This window comes from Thermobia domestica, chromosome 5 (genome assembly GCF_964235325.1).
Source record: "Thermobia domestica chromosome 5, izTheDome1.hap1.1, whole genome shotgun sequence".
Taxonomy (NCBI): domain Eukaryota; kingdom Metazoa; phylum Arthropoda; class Insecta; order Zygentoma; family Lepismatidae; genus Thermobia; species Thermobia domestica.
Genome location: NC_137458.1, coordinates 49,073,390 through 49,100,449, shown reverse-complemented (window position 1 = coordinate 49,100,449; position 27,060 = coordinate 49,073,390). Strand labels below are relative to the sequence as shown.

The window sequence follows — 27,060 nt, the reverse complement described above, 5'->3', positions numbered from 1 at the left end:
TTTCTGCTTTGCTTTTTTGCTTCGGAAATTTTGGGCTTTTTTCAAAATACTGCTTTAAATTGATAAAACAGAGTTTGTATCGCTTCTCTATAACACAAAAAATCATTTAATTAGTGGTTGATCCTGATAATAATATAAAACATCGAAAATAAACTATGAATTTCGAAAAAATATTTCAAACAATTTTTCTTCAACATATTTACATTATGAATTCCACAGGATTAACCAATGTACAGGGTTTGTATGATAAGTAATGAGACCAGGTCTGGAAACATTGTTTTATTGATCTGATCTGTACAGGGACTTAAAAGCTTTCGAAGTACTCTCCTCTTGCGTCGATGCACTTCTGCAATCGATGTTTCCACGCTGCAAACGCCCCCTGGAAGTCAGCAGCCGGCATGTCCTTTAGAAATGTGGTCACGGCTGCTTGGATGGCTGTGACGTCTGCAAAACGGGTTCCTTTCAAGCGTGGCTTCAGCTTCGGGAAGAGGAAGAAGTCGGCCGGGCTCACATCTGGGCTGTAGGGTGGTTGTGGAAGGACTTCCACCCCAATCCGGGTCAAAAAGGAGGTCACTAAGAAGGCGGTGTGGGCAGGGGCATTGTCGTGATGCAACTTCCACCGGCTAGCGATCGCCGGTCTTTTCCGCTTGACGCTCCTGTGCAGTCTCTCAAGGACTTGTTTGTAGAAGGCGGCGTTGACGGCTTGTCCTTGGGGTACAAACTCCTTGTGGACCACCCCCACATTGTCAAAAAAAACAATCAACATTGTTTTCACCTTTGACTTCGACATTCTGGCCTTCTTGGGGCGCGGGGACGCAGGAGTGTGCCACTCCGCGCTTTGACGTTTCGTTTCAGGGTCGTACTGGAACACCCACGACTCGTCACCTGTTATGACGTCATCTTCAAAGTTAGGGTCACTGTTCATGAGGTTCAACAGTTCCTGACAACAATCAACACGTCGTTGCTTTTGTTCGTCAGTCAACACTCGCGGCACCAGTTTCGCACAGATTTTTCTCATTCCCAATTGTTCCGTCACAATCTTGTGCACTGTTGTGTGGTTCATATCGAGTTCATCAGCAATCAATCTCAACGATAATCGACGGTCTGAGTTCAGGAGATCCCTCACTTTTGCCACAGTTTCGTCCGTAGTCACTGTTGTCGGGCGTCCAGCCCTCTCCAGATCCTCAACGCTTTCCCGGCCGTTCCGGAACGCACTGTGCCAACGAAACACCTGGGCTTTGGATAGGGCTTCCTCTTTGTAGGCCTCCGTGATGAGAGAAAGCGTCTGAGTAGCCGTTTTCCCCAGGCGAACGCAAAATTTGATCGCATAACGCTGTTCGATGGAACCCTCCATGTTTGTTGATTTTCCGCCGTGACAAGAATGTTCACAAGGGCTTTGTCCAAGGCTTGTCCGCGCTCCACTAAGGCTCGGAGCCAACTGACGCGCGGTGCGTTGCTTTGCTCGGACCCCCCCCCCTACATCCTCCATCACCGACAAACCCGCTCCAGCGACACGCGCGCCGCGGCGCGGCGAGTCTCATTACTTATCATACAGACCTTGTATATAATAAGAATTTTTTAACCTCCTATATACAAAAGTAAGCAGAGTTGGCAAGAACCGTGGTTGTGTTTGAAAATGCCAAAAAACCCGTTTTTGGGGGGATGTTTAAACCAGACTTTTTTGGTTTAAACCAGGCTTTTTTGACTTAGATTTTTTGCTTTATGTATTTATATTACATATTCACAGAAATAAGTTTGTTTCGCCTTGATGTTATTATGCAACAGCGGGGTTATGCCGGAAGAACTCCCATAAGCTTAAAGAAGTGCGGTCAGTAAATTTCTTAAGTTGAGAATCTCCCGCCCTAGCCATTGGGAAAATCCCGTCATTACTTGAAATGTAAGACAATAACGGGAAAATCCTGTTATTGTTTTGCATGTAAAATTTAAAGGTCAACGTACCATAATCAGTACGCTAAAACTGAGGTATTAAATTACAAATTTAGCACCGGTACGTAGATATCATTGAAAGTCCAATCCAAGCTAATGTTGGAAGCTACGTAGGCAATCGATAAATTTTGCCAATTTCTATCAATATATTTAAGCAATATTGGCTTCTTTATAAAACAACACGCATTTAGGCATGTAGAAATATACAATTTGGTTTGTTTCGTATATTTAGGCTTAACATCCTTACGAAATACCGAGGTTATCAAGGAGAAGACTTTCGCTTAAACTGACATCCGAACCGCTACTTGGGTTACGCATGAAAGAAGGTTTGTGGTTCGACCGAGAATTGAACATGGGACACCTTGATTAAAAGGTGAAAGGGAAATAAAACTATTGCAGGTGGTTTGATATCTGGAAACGTTACCATGAAGTTCACACGATTCGCATTTTTCATTCTTTTTATTTTTGTGGTTTAAACCAGTTATTAAAAAAAAAAAAAGTTGGTGTAAATCAGCCAACCCTAAAAGTAAACACTTCTTTTTAAAGAATACACAAATAACTAGCAAAATAGTATGTAGTATTTTTACTTCAAAATATTCCATACCCTCTTTTTGAAACAAAATAAAATTAAAATAAAACATAAGAGAAATACTTAGATTTATATGATACACTTAAAGACTGCACATCTAGAGCTTTTGGTTCTGTATATTCTTGAAATTCTACAGTTAAGTTTTATAGAACCACCATCACAGTTTACCCAATCCTCAAGTTTTCTAAATTTTTAACAAGAGGGATTCAACATATTATTACGGAACTCCCCCCCCCCAAAAAAAAGAAGACTACGGAATATATTTAAGTTAAGCTAAATACAACTGCACAACAAACATGACTGAGTGATTAGCTTTTGCGCTTCTATCGGGAAGTCCGGGATTCAACCAGCATTCGACCATTCTGACAAAGCTTTTCTTCATTCCATCTGTGAATGTAGAAATAGTGCGTGTACTGTGAGTTAGGCGACTTCCTTTTTTATTGTTTTTAAATCGTTATTATTACTAATTACCAGCAGTGACGGTTTTGCGAAGGTTAGGGAGGCGGTCTTTCGGACTGAAGCCCGTTCCCCAAAGTTACGGAATGTCTGCAACAAACGAAATATCTATTATTTATGCCTTTACTCATAAACTTTAAGCTCCCGTCAAATAAAAATTACGAATGTTTAAAAAAACTAAACATTAGTAAGAAACCCTTCCCAAAATACTTTTCTAAATCCGCCACTGATTCTCAGTATAAAATGATTTTTAAAGTTATATCCGGAAGATTATTGCTAAACATATAAACGAAACGAAATATTAGTTATGCCTGTGCTCATATACTTCAAGCACTTCCCAAATAAAATTAGGACTTTTTAGGAAACGAAACAATCAGAAAAAACCCTCCTAAAGTACCTTTCTAAATCCGCTACTGATTATTTGTATAAATTGGTATTCAAGGTTGTGTCCGGAAATTTATTGCTAAATCACTTCACAGCTACAGTATAACAGAAATGTGGAAGTACGGTTTGACGGATATATTGAAAAACGTACGCTTTGACGGATAAATAGAAAAACGGGCAAGTTTAACTTTTGCGCTAGAAGCTAGAGTACTAAAAGCTCTTAGAAATGAAACACGGATGACAAACTAGAGAAGAAAAAAGATGTCGATAACTCAAAAGTTAAAATAAAGTTAAATAGCCTCTAAAGTTACCCTCAAATACTACATTCTTCATGTTAGCTTTAATTCGTAAAACATGTGCTTCATCCATCTTGATGGTGAATTTCAGAGCGAAATATCTCATTCAGGTCATGGAATTCTTATCTAACTATAGAATATACTATAAGAAAGCTATTTAGATAGAAAAATCATGAAGTTGAAAAAAGCCAAAATTTCCAAAATTCTCGTTTTTTTCCCAAAAAAGCCGGCTTTTTATGTGAAAAAAACCATCAATTCAAAAAAGCCGGCTTTTTTGCATCTCTATTCATGAGTGATTATGATGGTAAGTGTGAATATTACCTACCGAAATGCTGTGTAGGTGCTGTGGTGAACAGGATAATGGTGGACAAATGACTGATCCATCCTACAAGAGGTGTAGGAGTTCTCCAACAGATGGCAACACTGTGGCGTCGCACCGAGGCAACAGCTCCAAGCGTACCCAGTGTGCACTTTTGGAAGACACGACATTAGAGCAACGACAGCAAATGTACCTGCGACATGATGGAGCACCGATTCACTGCACCAGACAAGTATCCCAGTATCTGAATAACACGTTTTCTCAACGGTGGACTGGCCGTGGCGGACATATTAATTGGCTTCATAACACCTGACCCGACCTAATTCTATTAGACTTCTGTTTATGGGGCTGGTAATAGGGGGATGTGTACGCTACGAAGGTGGATACACGTGAAGAACTTGTCGCTCGCATCACTGACACTGTTGCCGGCATTAGAGCCCGCCGATATATTGTTCGATGTGCAATACAACACACCCTCCAACGCGTTGGTAAGTGCATTTAGATGGGTGGGGCACCTTTTAAACACGTCTTGTAGAATGGATCAGTCATCTGCCCCACCATTATCTGTCCACCACAGCACCTACACAACATCTCGGTCTTCATAATCATTCATGTATGTGTGTAATCTTTAACCCGATTCAGTTCGGTAACGATTGAAAATCGGACACATATTCATATGACTTTTTCGGTTTATTTTCACATGTAGAATCACCTCACAAGTTACGTGACATTCCTCCTGAATCACTCTGTATACAGCGTGTTTCATAATTCTTATTACAGCGCTTGGGGGTTGAAAGTAGATACAAAATCAAGCAAAAAATGTTTGTTACACCGAAGTCGAAAGCGGCACCCTTTCAGTTATGAGCGCAGGAAAGTACAGAAAGTTGAACTTTAAGCATTAATAGCGCAAAGACTGATAGTGTTAGAAGAAACGGCATGCTGAATTGCAGAAGAAACTATACTTGTATTTTCGAAAAATGTCACATTCAAGATGTACAGGAAATTACGCAAAATGTTATTAAACCATGTCCCATTCAATTCACAATTATCTATGAGACATTGCCTTAATTTGTGAAATTATGTATCTACTTTCCACATACTCTTGAACTTGCTATTTCCTGAAAACACAGGTGTGGTTTCCTCTGAAATTCACAAGACCGCTTCTTCTAACTATTAGCCTTTGCACTATTAAAGTTCAAAGTTCAATTTTCTGTATTTTTTCCGCGATCATAACGCGGAAAGGACGCAGCTTCGGTGTAGTAAACTTTTTCGCTTGTTTTCGCGACTACTTTCAATCTTCATGCACTGTAACAGGAATGAATTATGAAACACCCTGTATACTTTGTAGGGTTTGAACGTGGTCTAATAAAACACTTCCGAATGTTTTAGCTCTTCAATCCTTTTTCTAATAATAACAATAATAATAATTCACAACTTTTTCTTTCTTTCTGTTCAGTAATTTACAATGTATTGAATCTACTTAACAGGGTATCGAGGAACAACATGTAGTCAACAGAGCAAGGTGCCGACTCCGAAAAACTTATGGTGACGTCTTACGTTAGAAGTTTTTGTTGTATGCCGCCAGAGTACACTTCCAAAGGTATTATTGGAAGGTCTCTCTAAAGAACATCTCTTCCAAAAGTTCCCATCCAAAAAATGACGATGATAATGATGATCCTGCTGCAAGGTGAGGAGGCAAAATAATGAAAAAAAAAAAAAAGAAGGAAATCTTATGTTGGGAATAAGATGAAGAAAAAGAAAAAAAGATTTGTGTAAGTCTTGGGTCGGCAGACATTTTTGAACATGGTTCGATATCTTGTGTCCGAACACCGGCACTCTCTCTACTCTAGCATATATACAACACACGTGTGTAGTACCTACATCATGCGGGCTCTCTCACTAAATCATGGGCAACAAACAAACCGGTCCCCCATCTTTCCTGAGAGAGAGACGGTGAGAGAGCCTTGTATCACAATGCAACCTCAAAAAAAGTTAAGCCTCACGATTTCATTACAGATGCCGTCCAGTCTTTAACGAGTAATAACAATAATTCACCCCCGCCGCTGCAACACGTTATACCCAATCAGGCGCGGATTTATGACTTTGTCTCATCTCGCGCGTAAGACGTTTATTGGCTATCATAGCCCCGGTCCCCTGAAGTAGGTACACGAGAGAGATTGATCAAGAAAAGATTTGGTAATCTTTAACATGTTGTATTTGGTTGTGGCCAACTAACGTAACAGGTCAAACTCATATTACCTAATTTAAACACAACTTGTCAATCCTCACGATTATTAAGTAATTAATAAACTGAATAAAGCGAATGCGATTTCTTTTTTGTTTACACATCATACTTTATGGTTCAAACTGATGCTGGTACTTCTTGTATAAATTACATAATCGTTTTAAAGTGCTTCTGGTTAGTCCTAGCACTTGTCTTGTCCGTTGTTGCAGTTAGTGAGTAGTAAAATTTATCAAAGCTCCCCACCCTTCTCGGAGTACCCAATTATCTTCTACAAAGAAAAGAAACATTCGACCCTAGCGACAGAAGTACGATAAATAATAGATTATATCGAGAAATAAAAGCACATTTTATACTTTGGTCAGATACCCCATAGATGATGATCAAAAAATAATCCAAACAGCGTTTCTTCCAGATATATTCCCAAAAGGGCTTTCAACTCCACCCCGCAGAGTTGGTCAACCAGTCTCCGGAGCTTAAGGTAAATTCAGCTACAATTACATGTCACTCTTGTGCAGGGGTAAAAATGGATCTGAAAAAGTAGGGAAACGTATGACGTCACGCCGTCCCCCGTGCCTATCTTTGCCCATTGTATTTTTAAGAAATGGAGGGACGCCGTAGATATTTTTTGGAAGTGGTGTAACGGCGTTCCCACTCATTTATTTCCCATGCTCTTGTGCAGAGCACATTGTTTAGCACATAATGTCCCAGTCCAATCCCTTCACATTTTGATTTGGCTCCATCGGACAAAATTTTCCGGAAGAAAATATGAAACGAAGACAATCTACATTGGTATACATTGCGAAAAGTTATAGCAAATTAATCCTTGCCACTTAGCTCTTTCATTTCAATCGCAACTAGTTTCTTTTCTTGCACCTTTCGGATTCTCACTACAACATTGGTGTTTTACTAGGAACCTTCTTTCTCTCAAGGTCATATCATTATATCGCAAAGAAAACCTGATATATTCTTCCACTTTGCTTTATCTATAACTTAGTTCAGAATCCAAATTCCTATGCTGATTCAGACTCTAATAGAGATACTCAAATGTACCCTCTTTCTTTATAAGTGCTATATTTTTAGCATCACTAAAGTACATCTATTCAATCTACTTGTATTTTCTTCCTACTGATTTTTACATATCACCTCAACTATATTTCAAAGTTATGGATGCACAAAACCTGATTTCTATATCGCCTATAGACTACAATGACTGCCTCAAACTGGAAAGCCCTTGCCGCTGGTCTAATGACTAGCACGCAAACTTTGGTATACAGGACCCCGAATTCGATTCCTGAGGTGGATGACCTTGAAAACTTTGACACCATTACAGTAGTTTGGATACTACTTAAACTGTAGGTTGTCGTCTCATATGGCCTCGGTACTGAAACATACGCTAAAGTCAAATGCAACCAACCTAACTAGGGAAAGAAAGAATCGCATAGGAAAGAATATATACGTAGGTAAAGGAACACGCATAAGATGTTTCATATGAGGTACTGTGAAGCAGAAGCATGGAAATCCTGGAAAATCTCCTTTAAAAGGCTGGAGGCTTCTGAAATGAGTATGGAGAATAATACAGAAAATTAGATGTCTGTTCAGGAAGTACGGAAAACCAATACAAGGTCTGTCGCGAAAATAATGCGCCCATTTTTTATTTTAAGAAAATTATTGAACCCACTCGAAGAATTACTCAATATTCTTCGAAATACATCCCTCCTGCTTTAACACACTTGTTCCAACGCAATTTCCATGCTTTATATGCGTCCTGGAAGTCCGTCACAGGGATGTTCTTTAGTAACCTCGTCGCAGCCGCCTTGATATTTTTCCAGGGTCCCCAAATGCTGTTCTTTGAGGGATTTTTTTTTTTAAATCTTGGGGAACAAAAATAAGTCGGACGGGGACCAATCAGGACTGTAAGGCGGCTGGGGGAGCGTTGAAATGAAACAAAACTTTATCGCGTATCGTTGCTCGAGAGTTTTTCTATCCTGATTTCGACCAAGCACTTACACAAGGATTCACTGGAACAGGCACTCAGGACTCTCCAGGACCTCGGAGCCGACCGGCGCTGGTCGCGCTGTTTTCAAGACTTCACTCACCCTTCGTGCAACCGGCAACGCTGTGTGATGGATAGTCGCGGCAGAAGAAAATGGGGCACATTAATTTCGGGACAGACCCTCTAAAGTTGTAGGAATAGTAGAAAAGAAAAGAATAATGTTAGATGTAATTAGAGAATGGAAAAGAATCTGGTTGGGATAAATGCTAAGAAGAAACTGTATCCTGAGAGACCTGTTACAAGGTGCGGTGGAAGGAAAAAGAAGAAAAGGTCTGAAAGACAGTATTAAAACAAAATTTCTACCTGAAGACGCATAAGCTAACTGATGATATCATGGAAGCTCCTCCCTCAACTTGCAACAAGTGACTTACCATTACCAACTTGCTACAAAACTATGATGATGATGATAGTTTTTACCTTTATATTTTGAATATTAATTCAGAATATACACAGGAAACCCAGTAGAAGAACTGACATGTTTTAGAACTCCTAGCACTATGCAACCCTCAACACAACATTGTAATGTGGCTTGCCTAACCTGAGGACTTCTGAATTTCTCTATACTTTTTGAGGTTCCAGAATGTAACCAGCAATCATCTCCTCCAGTCAAAAATATACAAAAACATCTTCATACACGATTAGACCCTGGTGAAGAATGTCTGTGTACAAAATTTTGGAGACTCTAGGGCGAAAATCTGATGACACACACAGACATGTTCTTTCATGTATTAGTAAGGCTTACAGTATGCATAAAAGCACTTTAGTGCTACGTCCACAAGAAGGGCATAGTTTCACCCACGACACAAGAAGAGACAGGACTTGTGACCAGATGCGAAAGTCTCAAATATCGTCTCATAGGCAGTGGCGGATCTAGCCTGGGGCCGGGAGGCTTCAACCCCCCCATTTTTTTTTAGTGTCAGAAAAAAAGCTATTATTTATATATTTTTGAAAGTTTATCGTAAATTCATGATGTACCTATCATAAACTAGGTTTTGGCCGACCTCCACTCCAGTTTTTACCTTCTAAATCCGCCACTGCTCATAGACAGCACTAAGATAAGGAATTACGATTACAGATATCATAAACTTTCTCTACTGACTGATCCAAAGCCTCTTCAATTTTATATATTCCGATCCCTAATTTGCTATTGCCTACGAGTCTGTTATAGTGAGAGCACCTTCGTGGCTATATGGTTAGCTCAGCTTGTGGCGCAGGAGATCCGAATTCGATTCTCGGCGGGAACTCACGTGGTTCGGATTCCACGTTAAGCTATAGATCCCCGTTTCATATAGCCTCGCTGCTAAAAGGAACGCTAAACTCAAACGAAACCTGTTGTAATGGCTATGTGACTATGCTACTCCATAGTTAATAATTGAGAAACAAAACATTCTTCAAGTTCGATATAACATAATTATATCCACAAGGATAAAATAAAATCATTTACTATTGGATTCCACGATAGCACAAGTTAGCCTACTAATGACGTTTTATTGTATTTATTTATTCGTTTATTTTTTAGAATCACTATTGTCTGCTAAACTGGATATACCGGTAAAATTGTTCTCTAAACTGTTAAATTTTCGGACATCTTAAATTTTACAGAGGCAAAAAAAATATCTCTACTGTAATTTATATCTTTTATCGGTTAACTAAAAGTAGTTACTTTATTGATTATGCACGAACGTGTTCCGTTAATCAAAAGATACTTAAATGATAGTGGCACAAGTCTATTTTATGACCATACTTTGTTGGTGTCATCCAAGTCATTGAACCCGCAACTCAAACTAGTTCGGCACACATTTCATATTTCATGGCCGTGTTTATTAGTTACTCAAACGACAACCTGCATTGAGAAGTATGACATATGCAAATGGACGTTTGATAAATACCAAACTTTTCTTTCTTTCTCTCCTTTTTGTAATGTTTATCTATGCTTCCAAGTTCAGCAATCCTGATTGCTATCTTTACTACTGAATGTTGACTACTCGTCTTATAAACCAGGTAGTGCTTCAAATATTTTAGTTTACTAATGGTTATTGGTTTGTACTTATACCAGGACATATTTCATACAATGAAAGGGACTATAATGGCGGAGCTACTGCCTACGCAATCTTTTCTTCGCAAAGCATAGCAGCGGAAGGGGAACGAGAAGAGGTGTGATGATCAAATGCTTAAGGAAGTGAAGTGGGATGTCAGTAATGATGCTATTTCTCACCGTTATTACAGAGATTATCAATTTAAAAAAAAAACAAAGAAATAAAATCCGAAATTAAATATGCATATGTTCCTTCTCATCCACACACAAGGGCGCCAATTTCTCTGTAAATTTTGGGAGGGCCCATTCAGATGCAGAAGGCATATATGAAGATTTTAAGACAAATTGCATAAAATTATGTCAAATATTGCATATTCTCCAATACAATAAGGGGACCCACATCAGCTTTGGGGGGACCGGGCACCCTCGGCCCACAGGATCGGCGCCCTTGTCCACACACATAACAAATGACATTTTCAGTGGCGGATCTAGAGCGGGACTTAGTCCCTTTCAGTTTTTAGAGTGATAGATATAATTTAAGCTATTATTTATATATTTTAGAAAGTTTATAGTAACCTCATGATATACGTATCATAGTGTGGGTTCTTGCTGCCCCCCTTAGTTTTTACCTTCTAGATCTGTGTCTGGGCATATCCCTTAAATTCTTATTTTATACCACACACTCAACGAAAAAAAAGACAATGCCTGGTTTTACACAAGACAAAAGACAATGATGGTTCTAGTCTCCAATATTTGGGAGTTCCCTCGAGTGTACATGATAATCGCACGTCTTCTGTACGGATTCCCGGGTTTCATTTCCAGTGGGAAACCCACGTGACTTTGATTCTACGATTCACATTTCATATAATTTCATATTGAAAGAGATGTTACTTCTCAAACTAACCAACAATCCAATATTTAGATTATGGCATTGGTATAAAGCATGTGGTACTAGCATATATTACAAAATTGTTTCACACACTTTTGTAACTCATTACTTTCAATATTTCAATTATTTTGTTGTGGAATGCCTTCCTAAAATTTCACTGACCTATGTTGCATCATGACTTCACCAGGGACTAAGGGGTAAAAGTGTATCTGAAAAAGTAAAGGGTGGATGACGTCATGCCGTCCCCGTGCCTATCTTTGTCCATTATAATTTTTAGGAAATGGAGAGACGCCATAGATATTTTTTTGGGACGCGGGGGAACGGCATCCTTCCGCGTTCCCTCTCATTTTTACCCCTGTCGGGAATCCCTGTATATTTGAATTCAAAGTGATAAAAGGAAAAAGAAAATGAATGGGTTAAAAATACTAAACTTTTGAGGGGAAAACCTGACGTTCCAACTTACCAGATATTTCACTATAAATTATCGTGGTGTATTAAAAAAAAATTACAAAGCAATATCTAGCAATTCGAACTTCAGAATTTGACTGAAAATTTTTGGGGTATTCTTGATGTATAGGTGGTGGTAGTATTTTAATTTTCTAACAACCGATTCTATGAACAAACCATATAAGATAGACAAAAGCATTTTTTTTTTTTACCGGATACCGCACGTGACAAGTACAGATCTATACACTATCCTGATACAAGGTGGTGTGATGAAATTAGGTAGCACTGCAAATATGTTGGAAACGAATTACCCAAGATAGATGCTCGTCAAAAAGTATTCGAAAGACTTTAATCCAGCACTGGATCGACAATTTTTAACAATGGTATGTATGCGTTTCAAATATAAATAACCCTCACTACTACACTCATGTGTTCCCAGTTCCCATTCTTGATCCTATGAACATATGAGATTATGAAATAAACGCTTTGTACCTTGTTCTGAGAGATCATATGTTTAACCTTGTAGCTGTAAGAATTTCTAAAAACAAAAAGATGGTTGAACTAAAATTTACTGTTCTTGGGTATAACTGGGTAAAATTTATTATTATGTCTAGGTATAATAAATGGTTCTTCGAACTGGCTGAATAGCACCAGTGTATATAGGTGCATATGTAGTTCATGTTTCTGCGTTAAAATCTCTCAGAAACCTTATAGGTGCATATGTACTTCATGTTTCTGCGTTAAAATCTCACAGAAACCTTATAGGTGCATATGTAGTTCATGTTTCTGCGTTAAAATCTCACAGAAACCTTATCTAATTAATGTAGTTACACAAATGGCAGATTAGCCTTTTACAAACTTCGATTTTTTTTTCATGTAACATACAGGTTACAGTGATGATGCAGCAATAATTCAGGAAATATGCCTTAAAATTAATCCTAATATAAGATGCTAATTATGTTCTATGAAATTTGTAACGAAAACTTTATACGCAATATGAAATGAAGATGATACATATATTTTCATGCTGGAAACTCGTGAATTTGAAGCAGAGCAGTACAAAATAACAAACACAAACGGTTGATTATAATTCCACGAATTGAGTTATTTTCTACGTAATACAGAAACAAGTTCTGGTTATGATGAAGTAGAAACTCCGAAGACAATGACTAAAAATTTACCTGGTCTAATGTAAGATGCTAATTATGTTTTGTCAAACTTGTAGCGAAAATTTTATACTATCGTACAACAGGGAGAAAAGAAGTTACACCTATTTTCATGCTGAAAACAGGCGGACTTGAAGCAAAAGAGTGTTACACAATAAAACTCAGATGTTTTCTATGTAATCTATTGTTTAAAGTGATAATGTAACAATTCCGGATATAAGGTCCTAACAAGGTATCTTAACACAACTGACTTATTATGGTTTATCCAAATTGTATTTATACTACTATGCAATACGAAGGAAAGAAGTTACACATCTATTTTCATGCTGGAAACAAGCGGACTCTAAGGTATTTTCTACGTAATGTATTGGTTAAAGTGATAATGCAACAAGAATTCCGTGTGTAATGCCCTAACAAGATATCTTAATAACCTATAAGTTGCTTATTATGATTTATCCAAATTGTAACGAAAAATTTATACTACTATACAATACGAAGGAAAGAAGTTACATCTATTTTCTTGCTGGAAACACATGGACTTGAAAGATAAGTGTGTCAAACAGTAAAACTCAGGTGTTTTCTAAGTAATGTATTGCTTAAAATGATAAGGCAACAAGAATTCCGAATACAATGCCCTAAATTTTACCTTAACGTAAGTTTTTTTTTTTAAATTGTACTTTATCAAAAGTGTAGCGAAAACTTTATATCATACTATGCAATGCGAAGGAAAGGAGCTACATGTATTTTCATGCTGAAAACACGTGGACTTGAAGCACAGGAGAGTGTCAAACAATAAACACTAGAGTCGTCATCAGTCAAGCAGGCGACCAAGGTCAGGGCAGCCATCAGCAGGTGGAATCGACGTGGGTAGGTGGGTCTCATTTGACAATCAAATACTTGGGCTGCGGCCATATGCAAATCTTTTTTAAGTCAACAACTTGGCTATGACAGTGACTCGCTCTTTTCCTCCCCGTCTTCTTCTTCTGCTCGTCTCCTCGCCTGGTTCTACCAACCAAATAGATGTCGTTCCTAAGCAATAATAATCGTTTCTACCTTCTATTTTCATTTCATACAAAAATATGAACCCGCGCTATTTCTTCTCTTAATACTAAATGTGTTTGAACAATTTCAAACATGACAAGTCGTAAAGGTATATAATACAAGTTTCCTTGTAAGGAACAACACACGTGGTGTAAATTTAGTTCTTCCTGATATTCACTCACATATGTATACACTCATACAAATGCTTGAATAAAGAAATTCAAATGACTATAAGAGTAGGAACGACACCCAAGGAACCAGTGGGAATCAGTGACATTCGAACTCCATACTTCGGAAGAAGTAATAGAGAAAACATTTTTATATAGAGTGTTTCGCAATTATTTGTCAGAAGTTAAATTTGAGAGATGATTCTAGACACAGAAATAATAATAATAATAATAATAATAATAATAATAATAATAATAATAATAATAATAATAATAATAATAATAATAATAATAATAATACCTACATGAACAAAATAAGAAATTGCCTTTGTTTCTGAATTATGAGCTTCACAAAATGTGGGCAAACTAACTTTTCAGACCACATAATATAAAAACCGTCCATTGTTAAAAGTTCGAGAGAAAGTCATAAATTGAATAAATGTACTTAGATCTACGGTATTTTTTTTCATTAGTCCATTGATTTTACATTTTACACTGATTTTCTTTTTTTCTTTTAAATAAATCTGAATTCTAAACGGTTTGATTTACTGATTTCCTCTTCAAGTCTTGTTAAATGTTTCTTGCTCTGTCATGGCCGCCATTTTTGTTCTAGTACGTTGGCAGCAGTGAACGTTACAAGATTTTCATATATTGTCTTTGTGGCTTTTAGTCACGGAGCGCCAAATAGCGCATGACTGTCATTTGTTTTCTGTAAGGTTTTCTGCACAACATTCACTACAGCTGTAATACGTAATTTTTCACTATGACAGCATGCTCTTCCGTTGAGAAACGCTTCATTCCTATATGTACAGAAAACAGGTGACGCTCATGCACTATTCGGGGCTTACTAACCACAAATACATCGGATGAAAATTGTATAACGTTCAGTGTTGCCAACTTACTAGAAAAGAAATGGCGGGAAATTTAAAAATTTGTGTTCTTTATGGGCTACCCTTGACATCTCAGAATTTCATTTTCACAAAGCAAGGAATGTTAAAAATCCAACTTATATCAAAGTACAAGAACCTATTAGCGGGAATAAGGAGTATGTTCAAAAACTGTCGAAACTATGTGAGAACATGCAACTCATGGTCTCAAGAACTCGTGACAACAAATGAGGTAAGACAGAGGGATATATTGTCTCCATACCTGTTCACAATTCTTATGGACGATGTAGTTCCAATAGAAAGAGAAAACAGCATAATTACGGTAATTGTAAAATGAAACCTTGCATAAGAGAACTAATATTTGCAGTTGATGTTATAATAATAGGGACGAACGAAAATGCCTTACAGCATAACCTAAACATTTGGAAAGATGAAGTAGACAAATTAAACTTGAAAATCAGCATAACGAAAACAAAGTCTACGATAGTAAGAAACCAAAGGAACAAAATATTCCCTATGAGACCAACAATGTAAATATTTGGGGTCAATAGTAAACGAAAATGAGAAAACTGAAGAGAAGATTTTTGAAAAAAGAAAGAATATGGTCAGAGGGAAAAACTTTAAGGAACTCTAAACAAAAGGCTCATTAGCAAAAGAGAGACAAGCCAGAAAACAGAAATAGTTATGTGCAAATCAAGCTTCGTATCAACTCTAATTGATACACAGCTTTGTAACATGAACTCAACACAATCAGCTACAGGAAATGGAAATGAGATACCTAAGAAGAGTTGATAATTCAGATACCTAAAGAAGAAAAGAGAACAAACGATGAACGGACAGAATTAGAAACACAGCCATCAAAAGCTCATTACAAGTAACAGCTCTTAAAACGTACATAGAAAATGCACATATACGATGGCTAGGAGATGTACCAAGAATGGAGAGCAATAGGATACCGCGAGAAGTATGGGAAGCAAAACCTACTTGAAAGAGAACCAGAAGTGATCTAGGATAAAGTGTGATGAAAACATAAGAAGAATCGTGAAGAAAAGGATGGTTAAATGGAAAGAGTCAAAAACCTAGTAAAAGATAGAAAGGACTAGAAATCTCTTCAGATAAGCTTGATATCGTGAAGGTAGAGGAACAACTTAAGAGAGGAAAGAAAGAAATTATATCAAAGAGAAGACAAGAATACATATAAATATGAATTTAAAGGAAAAAAATACAAACAACCCTAATAGCATTCCAGACTTTCAATAGCCTTACTTAAGCCTTCAAACCTAAGTCTCTAGGTTTGCACACGTTGCATTTATATAGCTGCAGGTCTAACCAAGGCTACAGCAAACTTGCTAGTTCGTAGATTACAAGCTTGTTTCGAACTTGTCAATACGTAATATTGAGCTAGCTTTAAAATTATTTTAAGCCTTTCGGGATGTTTGGTATACATACGTGTATATCGTTTCAAAGCACTAACTTAACATCTATACTATTGGATTTTTTTTTTTTTTATTGTTCAGTTGCACATGACTTTCGAGAAGATGCTCGTCAAGTTGGTGGGGTCATGACGTCATCTGTTTGGACTTCAAAAGCACAACGCAAATGACTTATTTTGTTCTCTCGCAAGTGATACCTGAAAGGTTTTTATGCGATTCAAGAACACATACATATGTCGTCAACATGACAATCAGATAGAGTATACATGTTACGATTTCTTTCCCTCTTTTTCTCTTCCCATTCTCTCTACAATTTTTCAAGTGATTTTGTAATCTGTATGTTAACACGAGCCGTTCCAGAGGGGCCTAAACGCTAAAATCCAATTTTCATCGAATTCTCCTTTCCAGGTACCATTTACAAGGTTGATTTATTCTGAAGATAATGAGATACGAATCATGATCCTAGGATAAATAGTGATGGTGCAGCAGTTGCTTAACTGACTTTAGGTAAAGCCTAAAATTTACCTTAAAAATCCCGAAATCCCAAAAGGTTAAATTGAAACATCTGTCAAAATTTACACTTGGCAAAACCATACACAGATATAACCTCTAAGCCTAACGTGCAGGCGTTTATGCCCAGCATTCATTCTTTCATGTCTAAGGGTATAGAATTTTATAAGTTAAGACTATCTGTACTCGCAGTATTACTTCATGCACAGAGAGAATTTCTCTAAGGTTAAAGGTTAAGTCTGCCAAGGGAAATTTATGGAAAATTTCCACTTACCGTAGACGTGCTTGATTACTGGGAAAGATAATGCAAGCATTCAGCACCTTTAAGATGAATTAAAAGAATCTCTAATTACCAACAAATGGTAGCATTTTTTCCGATATATTTTCGATGTATTTTGTAAGGAGCGACAATATGCAAAATAATTAAATCAAATTCAAGAGATCAATATTCAAACTTTGTCTAAAAAGGAACTGAATCAATAATTAAGAGAATAATTTGCAAACTTTTGTGGTATTTTGTTTCTTTCGTTCCTGAGAGACTTTTACTGTTAGATGCATGCTCCTGAAAAGTAAAATCAAGTGCTCAGTACAATGAAAAATAAAATAATAAAAAAATGCACATGTTACTCTCTAAATTACTGATTGAACTTTTCTTTGGACAAAATTTGAATAAACAAGGCGCGATCAAAAAAATATGGTGAATGATTTTTTTAGTAGTAACTGCTGACGCTACAACCACGTGACATAATTTGACCAATAGCCTGATCCGTTGAGACAGGCAGCGTCAAGCAGTGATGCTAGATTGAGGGAAATTTCCCGCGGCGTAGGGAGATTTAGCAAAGAAATTTTTATGGAGAAAAAAAGGCAGATTTTACGAATATGAGATAAAATGTAGGGAACTTTAGCCTTTCAACAAATGTTATGTTACTAAGCACTGCGGCAATATGACGAAAGACGGTGGCATTCTTTCTATAATCCCACACACTTTATTATCTCACAAGCCTTAGGCGGTCTGGCTTGGGGATGTCATTATACAAAATAACATTGAAGTAATAACAGATCAAAAGTACAAAAGTATGTTGTGGAGATATAAGCACAGTATAAGAATCCATAGATACGCAATAATGCTCTCTTTAAAATATTATATATATTATGGTGAACTAAAATGAGGGAAATTTTATCTTAAAAAGGGAATTTTTGAGCATTCCTGAGGGAAATTTTTATCTTGAGGACCTAGCATCACTGGCGTCAAGTTGGAACACGTTCTGACTTGTCAGTCAGGAGTCAGCGTCCAGAACCGTTAGAGTGAGGTTGTTTTTACCGTGTCTGTCGCGCATCATAGATTTAGAACAACGCGTGGACATTTAAGTTGTTTCAAGTTGAAAAAAAAAAAAAAAAAAAAAAGATCCCAACAAATTCATGAAATGTTGAATGAAATTGGTGTATGGCGATAATGCTATAACTCTGAAGATTGTTTACAAGTGGTATGAGCGATTTAAAAGCGGAAATGAGTCTGCAGAAAATGAGTAACGTACATCTCTCGAAGTTGATTCAATTATTTTGAATATTGCCATTCCTTACAAAACAAATAGGAAAGATATGGGAATGAGATACGTGCTGCCATCTGTTGTGGAGATACTAAGATGGGATTATCCATTTAAGAAAAAGTACAGAATCTCCGAAGAATCTCTGATTTCGAGCAAAGACATATCAATATGAAAATTTTCATATGCTGCGTTCTTAGAAGTTTTGAATTCGATATGTACTATTTTAATAAAACTGTAGAATAGGATGTTTCACAAAAAGACGTTCTTTTTGATTCTTGAATATCTTAAAATTTTAAATATAAAAGATGAAATACAGTTGTAAATCAGGTCTGTAGCTAAAGAATGGCCAACCGCTTTGAAACTTTCCATTGTTGGTTTAGATAAAAAAAAAATATATATGTTCAAAAATAAGCAGTCTAGAATGTTCGGTGAAATGAAACCCCCAAAACTTATCTTGTCCCCTCCCCCCAGAGCTATATAAGACGCAGTACGCCATCTTTAAGCGTTCGCAAATTTATAAACTCCAAAATGCTTCAAATCTTGGCTATCATTAATTCTTCGTTTTGACATAATATAAGAATTATCCAACAATTGTCGTTTTGTTTCTTTCCCTCTTTTAACTTCTGCAAAACGTTCTGTCTCATTCTAGGAAGGCCCTATTTTCTTCTCAAATAACCAGTTTCGTGTTTAATCTTTGAAACTATTTTCAGTATTGCTGTTCTCTCAGCAATTGTGACTAAACAGTTTTTTGCTCTTTCTTGTTCCAAGGATATGATTTTTCTCCATTCTTCTTCACACCCCTATATCAGAGCTTCTAGTAGCTTTTTATAGTTTTTCTTAATGCCTATATTTGAGTTCCTACGGTAAAATACTCCACAAGAAATTGCAAACTAATATTTCAATTCTTAGCGAGAGAAAAGTTAACTTTCAAAAGTTACAATCATACTAAACCACGAATCAAATAGAACTTAAAATAATTATTATTTCAATTTAATTATTGTGTTTTATATTGTAAAAAAAAGTATTAACGTTACTACTATATCAAATAAAATGCGTTGAATTACCCATAAAATAACTAATATGTTTAAACTTGATTGATTTGGTGTTGAATTGCTCTGTTTAGAAGCAAGGCTACATGACACGTGGGTCTACAACTTAACATTGAGATCTGAACCATATAAGCAATGGTGCTTTCAGATTTTCTTCGGGGACTATCAATACAAAGTGCGTTAATACAATGTAATACCATGTAATGCGAAAATACTACTGATAACTCACGTTCGGCACGTTCGAAGATACACCTCAGAGGAATTTCGTAGCTATGGAGATTTTCCCCTTAGGCCATCTTCTGAAATAATCAATGTAGAACTATATTCCCACCGGAAATCAAACCTGGATTTCCCCTTGAGGAAAGCGTGTATACTAACCATGCCTGTATCCAAGAAAATCTATATTTAGACTTGAAAAAAAATGAAATGAAATCTTTAACGTCCCACGCTTATGCCGGTTAGGCTAAAGGAGACGGTGATAATGAGAAATGAGTGAAATGGTGGAATGAAGAAAGTGGGAGGAAACGGGAGAACCCCGAGAAAACCCACGAGCACGGTGTTTGTCCAGCACAAAGTCCACACGGTGCGAGCTGAGATATATATTTAGACTTGAATTCACCATATCCCGACAAGCTGTGATTTACTTTCATTATGGCGTATTGTAAATACAATAGACTATCAACTATTCGGCTCGCGATTATCGGACCTATCCCCCCCAAAAAGAAAGAAAACAAAGAAAAATGAGGGGGAAACGTAACAAAATTAGGAATCAATTTTTTTTAAAGGATCTGGTCGGTTTGTAACGAATTCATAAAAATTCTACTTCGCCAAGGAGAAACAGTCATCTATCAAAGCGCAAAGTTGTAAACCTTTTTAAAAAAATAAAACTTGTTAAATTTTGACACTTCTAGGTCGCCTTTCCACATCCGTATAATTATTTTATCAATGAACGGTAAATAAAGTTTAAATAATTTATTTTAAAACGTAGGTCTTAAGTTTTAAATTAGGCGTAATATTTTGTTTGTTTTAAAATTGTATACCTGTGTGGAATGATTCCTGCAATTAAATTAAAACATTCTAAAACTTACCTAAAAATGTGTACAACATGTGGTTTAGTTTTTAAAACGCTCAGTAATTATAGTATAACAAACATTTATTAAAAAAAAAAAAAAAAAACTCGCCTGTACTAAGGGATCAGAAAATATAAATAAGACTAGGTTTTCATATTTTAAAAATCTGTTTTTAATGAATGGGAAATAAGTGAGTAATTACAGAACTCCGATTTCTGTTATCCGGGCTGCCCTTCTGCGGCTGCCACATTAGGCTGAGTAATCGAAAGTCTATTGTATTTAAATTGACAATTCTAGTGCAGTAGTATTAAACTTTTTATTCGAGTACCTTTAACGAACTCCAAATTTAAGATATCATTTTTTAAAATCGATTATTAAATATTTAAAATTATTAATTAAATATTTAAAATCGATTATTTATTAATTAAATAACTAACTTTACTACAAAAAGAGAAATGAAATGAAATGAAATCTTTGAGTTTTACGTCCCACGGTTATGCCGGTTAGGCTAAAGGAGACGGTGATAATGAGTAATGAATGAAATGGTGGAATGAAGAAAGTGGGAGGAAACGGGAGAACCCCGAGAAAACCCAAGCACACGGTGTTTGTCCACCACAAAGTTCACTTGGCGGGGGCTGGGATCGAACCCGGGACCCCAAGCACCAGAGGTGAACGCTCTACCACTGAGCCACCGCGGCCCCTACAAAAAGAGAATATAGTATGAATTTAATAGAACTATGTGACACATAGCATGGAATAAATACTATACTGTAGTATAATGTGTTATTTATATAATTTTCCGTATTCTCTAGGGTACTGATCCGCAAAACCTTTTGTTCCTCGCGGTAGCGGCACACCATGAATTATAACGACTCAGTACGGCATACCAAAATGTAATTTCGCTCATGTAATGTTGATATTGGCACTGCTAATACAAATATATATAGTTATTTATATTATTATATATAAGAAAATACACTTTTCTGTTAGACCTACTATAAAAAAAATTTTATTCATATTTTACGCAGTAATGGAATAGAAATGAAATAAAATGTAATTTTTATACAATGTAATTATGAACATTTCGAGTCACATCTTTCATCTTTGCTGGCATCGGTGTACCGCGGCACACCGAATGCAGATCATTGCTCTAGGGAGTAAGTCATCGCGTACTCTAAGGGTACGCGTATTGCAGGCTGAATACCAATGTTCTAGGGCATTTTTCTAAATAATATACAGTATATTTATGTCAAGCCATTCAAACCGATAGGCCTACTGTAAAGTCAAAACTGTCTTGCAGTATATACGGTATATATATACAGTGGCGGATTCAGGATATGATCAAGGGAGGGGCTAAACCATAATTTGCAGCTTTATCCAGTGTAAAGCAGAATTGAAGCCCATTTTATCCAGTGTATACCTGAGCGTCAAGGGAGGGCTATAGCCCCTATAGCCCCCTCTTGGATCCGAGCCTGTATATATATAATAAAAGAAATTACATTAAGACATGAATTTTAATGGATACAAAATTTTAATGGTATCTAAACTGTTAGCTCCAGGTTAGATTCCCGGTGAGGAATGCGAAATGTTTTGGTATTGACTCAGTACCATGAAGAAATTGGTAAGCTACTTACATTACGAAGTAGCGAACTCCACTCTAGAAAGCTAGTAATAACGTCAAACGGAATAACCATACATCACTCAAATACAAATTAGATTGATCTTGCGTATCATTTCAAACGTTCTGATTCCAAATTTTAATTTAATTTAATTTTAGCTATATAAAAAGCGAAAAGTAGCTTAAAAGCCGAATATTTTGTATGGCGCCAATAACACCAATAATCAGCAAACATGCATTATTGCTTGTTTAAGTGGAATTTCTTAAGATACGTAATCAGTACCTACACAATCTCAATGTGTATAGAATAAACAGAACTCCACACGTTTGCTGCTGCACAGTATGCATATGTTCGTATAAGTATGAACGTGTGATATAGCAGTGACGTAAAGAAAATATTTGACTAGGAATGCCATAAGAAACATGATGTTATGTTTGAATTCTGCATTATGTAGTTAGTTGATGTCCTTCACAAGAAGAACACAATATTGAGGGTCATGCTTAATACACGGATGTCCTTGCTCAGTTTCCTCTATACAACGACAATTTGCGCGACACTAGTTGGTTTGTCCCTGCGCGTGCGACACTTAAAAGGAACGAGAAAAAAAGTCAAACTGTTCTGTAATTGGAAAATGAACGACTTGGTTAATGCGCATGCTATATCAGAGAGAGTGAAAAAAAATCTAACCCAAACTTTGGAACTTTGTATTTATATATAAATGGAATGGAAGATCCACTCCATCACACAAAATAAACATTCTACGTCAGAGAAAGCATCTTTTTTAAAGATGTTCACGAAGCGGCAACAATGAATCAACAATTTATCAACGTCAAATCAATATTTTTTTTAAAAAAATGCTAATTCTGCAGTTAGTGCAACTATTAGTGCTACAATTTCAATTACAATGAGAAAACAAAATGAAATATATACCGAAACCACAACCACACAAGAAAGATAAGAGAAAAATGGTTAATGTGACAATAGATTTGCAATGACTTTTTTTTTTAAAAAAAAAAAAATAGAGCATATATGTATAAAAATAATTAACTGCATCAACCAAATAACGTGCAATAATCATAAAGCGGAATACCTTTTCAAAGCATCTGTTCAAAGTTAAGAGAGTTAATAAGTGAAGTTATAAACATGGTTAGAAAATTAGAAGAGATGAGGAGAAAAACCAAAATAAAACCGCGCCCGCCAAGATTATTATTTCCCTATTAATGAAAATGATCGCTTAATAGCACTCAACTTACCGAGCGTTCACAGACGTTGGGTTCCCGACGTCATCCACAGATGGTTTCCTGGAAGAAAACCAGGGCATTTCATTAAGATCCCAGCTGTTGTGACGCTTGTTAACTTTTTTTTTTTCAAAAGTCCAATTTAAAAAAAAAAAATACTAAATGATGAAATATCACCAAAACAAAAGAAAAAAGTTTATTTTTTGTGGAAAAATTGTTTTAGCAAAGCTATTGTTTTTAAATTAAATAATATGGGGTTGTTTTTTTCTCTGAAATGACACGTGTATACCGCACACTAAATTTAACGGGCACACGTACATATACACTTTCGAAAGCAGGGTACTTAAAAAGAAAGGAAAAAAGGGGGAAAAAAGAAATCACACGATGATATATCCTATAATCGACTAATTAAGACGAACGGATTGACAAAGGGGGGGAGATGGTCCGAGTACGAGGACTTGTCCCGCCCAATGCCGCCGCGCGTCTACTTGTTCGGAAAACCGACATACAATACTCGATTCTCTCTCTTTCTCTCTCACTCTCTCTCTCTCTCTCAATTCAGACACTCACTCGTCGTCCTGCCCAATCGAGTGTTGTGTTTCTATCTGCTCCGGAGGCTTACCGCTTACTAGTAGCACTGCTGCCGCTCGTTCTTGGGGTATCCATCCTGCTGGTAGTGGTGATTCCGGAGCTTTCGGAGCGCCACCATGATCCGTCCAAAAAAACAAATCGAAGAGGAAGAGACACCCTTAAAAAAAAACTTCACCAGTAACAGAAAAACGTTCACGCCTGGTCAAAAAAACGAATTCTCAAAAAACTTCCACCGCACATAGACACTGAAGAACTTCAACTAGTCGTGCCATCTGAAAAGAAGTTGAACACACTATAGTTCTTCTCGCGATGTCTTGCGCGTGATTGGTCCGGTTCCTCTCTGCCTTATACCCCTTTTCCCTCTGCCTCAGCAGGGTACCTCACTCACTCACTCTCCGCTCTCTCTCTCTCTCTTACTGCCACACACACACACACATACACATATACACACTACGGCACTGCTAGACAATTGGCCACATGAATATTAATAAATCTATCACGACAAGGGATTTTGTACAAGGAATTTACAGACTTGCCGTGCTATCTCTTCGTCAACCTGACTACCTAAATTAAGCCGAATCTTTCTTCTTCGTTTCCTTTTCTCTTATATATATATATACATCTATGTATATATACATATATATATTTTTTATCCTTTTTTTTCCTTCCACGGCTCCTACTTTTGTTGCGCAATGGATATCTAAAAGAGTAGAAGGCCGAGTAAAGGGCCCTGCAGTCAAGTTGAAGGATTCTTGGCTTGCGAAGTCTCTATAGTACATGCTTATAAGAACTCACAACACACCGGGCTTTTTTTTTTTTCGCTCTGGCTGGCGGATCTTCCTTCCTTCTCCTGGTTAAATTTTTAATACTTCTTTCCCTTCCTCCCTACTGTTTCATCCAGGTCAAACGTAAACAGAACTGGGGATTACTAGAGTAAACACAGCAAATATTTCCGAACGTGAGGTGAATATAGAAAAAGTCTCTCTCTCCAGTGTCCGAGGGGCACCAAATACACACACACACACACACACACACACACACACACACACACACAGTCACATAGACATGGGAGATTTTCCTAAGGACCCGGGGTAGAGAAGGGCACATGAAGATGAACACAAGAGTATACGACCGACATGGGCTGTACGTTGCTGGAAAACCCAATTAGGTTGGGCGAATCTCTTGCTCTCTCTTACTTTTCCCGCGCGCACACACATACAAACATATAGCGGGATAGGCCTAACTAGCCACGCAGACTGCTTGGCCTGAAGCAGATCAGCTGTTTCTTGTGTACGGCCCCCTTCTCCTCAGCCCGCGTAAAACCCTTGTGTTTTTGCTCAACCACAACACAGCAAAAACTACACATGTATGTTGATGTTCCAATGGATTTTGCTATAATAATCGTGCACTGACTATATTCACTACAAAGTCCTCCCCGCTGGTCTAGTGGCTAATAAGTGTGCCTTTGGTCCCGGGTTCAATTCTATTTCCGTAGAAGAGCCTTGAAGTGGTTCGGATTCCACTTTAAACGATAGATCCACGTCTCATGTAGATCTGGTGTTGAAAACGGCAACCAAACAATATATCCAGCATAACATAAGGCAAACTGCATGGAAAAGACTAGGAAAATAACTGAATAAATGAATTGCGATAAACTGCCCAAGTTTGGAGCAGTAGTGCCGTTTCAGGTTTTGGCTTGTAGGAGTAGGGAACATTCCACTGACAGAAGTAATTTCACGTTTACGATCAGTATACTACCTAGGTACTATAATATACTATTGATTAAAACGTAACTCTGGGGGTCAATAATTCCGAATGAGCCACTAAATGTTCCTGATTTGAGATACAGAACGAACTACACGATGGGCATTTTCTCTATACTTAATTGGAAAATCTTTAATCCCTACATTATCCTGTTTGATGAGCACTACTTCATTTCATCTCAAGTACTTCTGTCTGAGATCATACACAGTTTTAAATACTTCTGTCTGATCAACTTCTAAACTTTACCAAATTGGCATAGATACAGGATTCAAACTCGAGCTGATGATTCTAATTTCAAATCCCTCGTTTTTTTGACAATTTTGTTTGAAAGGTTTTCCTAAGTTACATGTTGAGCCCAGCAATCTAACAAATGCCTAGACGACACCTTGCAATATAAGACTTGGTCCATATCCTTTTGGCATTCCGGCGTCATAGCAATATCTAAAACTTTGTTGGAAAATAAATCAATTAATAACCGTTCCGATAGTGAGAATGAGCTTGAGATGCAACCTCACTAGGATGGCTTTGATGAGGCTATTATATCAACTAAACTTATTAATGAGTGATATTTTTCTTTGTCGAGCACGTACGATTCTACTATGCAATGAATCAAGCATGAAAAAATATAGGCGAACAAAACTACAGTTATCTTCTTTAATGTTGTTAAAACACTCGTACAAATAGTCAAAAATATCCAATATTCAAATATAAAATCAGAATATACTATATTTGCAAGCAGAAAACCTTACTCAAAAGATAACCGAAGTTTGGGCAAGGTTCCGCTCTAAGCGAGTTCTTACTAAACCCATAGCTCGGTTGGGAATGTAAAATTCATTGATTTTGGACAATTCAGCCTTAAAGAGTTATAGCCTGTGAAGACAATTTTGCATTGGAATCAGCAACAATAAGCAATCAAAACAATGGAAAAGGAGGTAGAGAGAAGTAGTTCAGGACGTATATTTAAAGGAAGAATCCCGGCTTTCATCTGATGGAAGCGAGGGAAAAAAAAAATAATTACAGTGATCGCCTACCAAATTCGAACTCAAGAACCTTCCAATTGCAAAGCAAGAGTGAAAACCACTACTCTATGTCCTTTCGGTTTTGGACAACTTTTACTACATTTGAATAAGTTTATATTTCACAAAATACCAATATTATTTATGTAATAGGGCCTATTCATGTGTATTCGTATGATTCATTAATACTCGTGATCTTAAAGTCCGATTTCCGAATAGGCGTAAACAAATATACACGTGTAGTGTAGATACAGTATCACGAGGCATTTGAGGAGCTACTTGAACGAAGAAATAGAGGACTC

General features: G+C 37.0%; 1 protein-coding gene across 5 annotated transcripts in view; it reads right to left on the bottom strand.

Annotated features, from left to right (window-relative positions):
• Positions 1–27,060, bottom strand: part of trh (PAS domain-containing protein trachealess) — a 941,131-nt gene that overhangs the window by 543,625 nt on the left and 370,446 nt on the right. For 2 of the 5 annotated variants that reach the window (XM_081758675.1, XM_081758674.1), the window contains exon 3: positions 23,403–23,450. The exons of 1 other annotated variant lie outside the window; for it this stretch is intronic. In XM_081758675.1, coding sequence (XP_081614801.1) covers positions 23,403–23,450 — 48 coding nt within the window. Of the gene's footprint in view, positions 1–23,402; positions 23,451–23,957; positions 23,977–24,009; positions 24,309–27,060 lie in introns of those variants that run through there. 2 more of the 5 variants (XM_081758677.1, XM_081758679.1) reach the window with 2 other exon arrangements.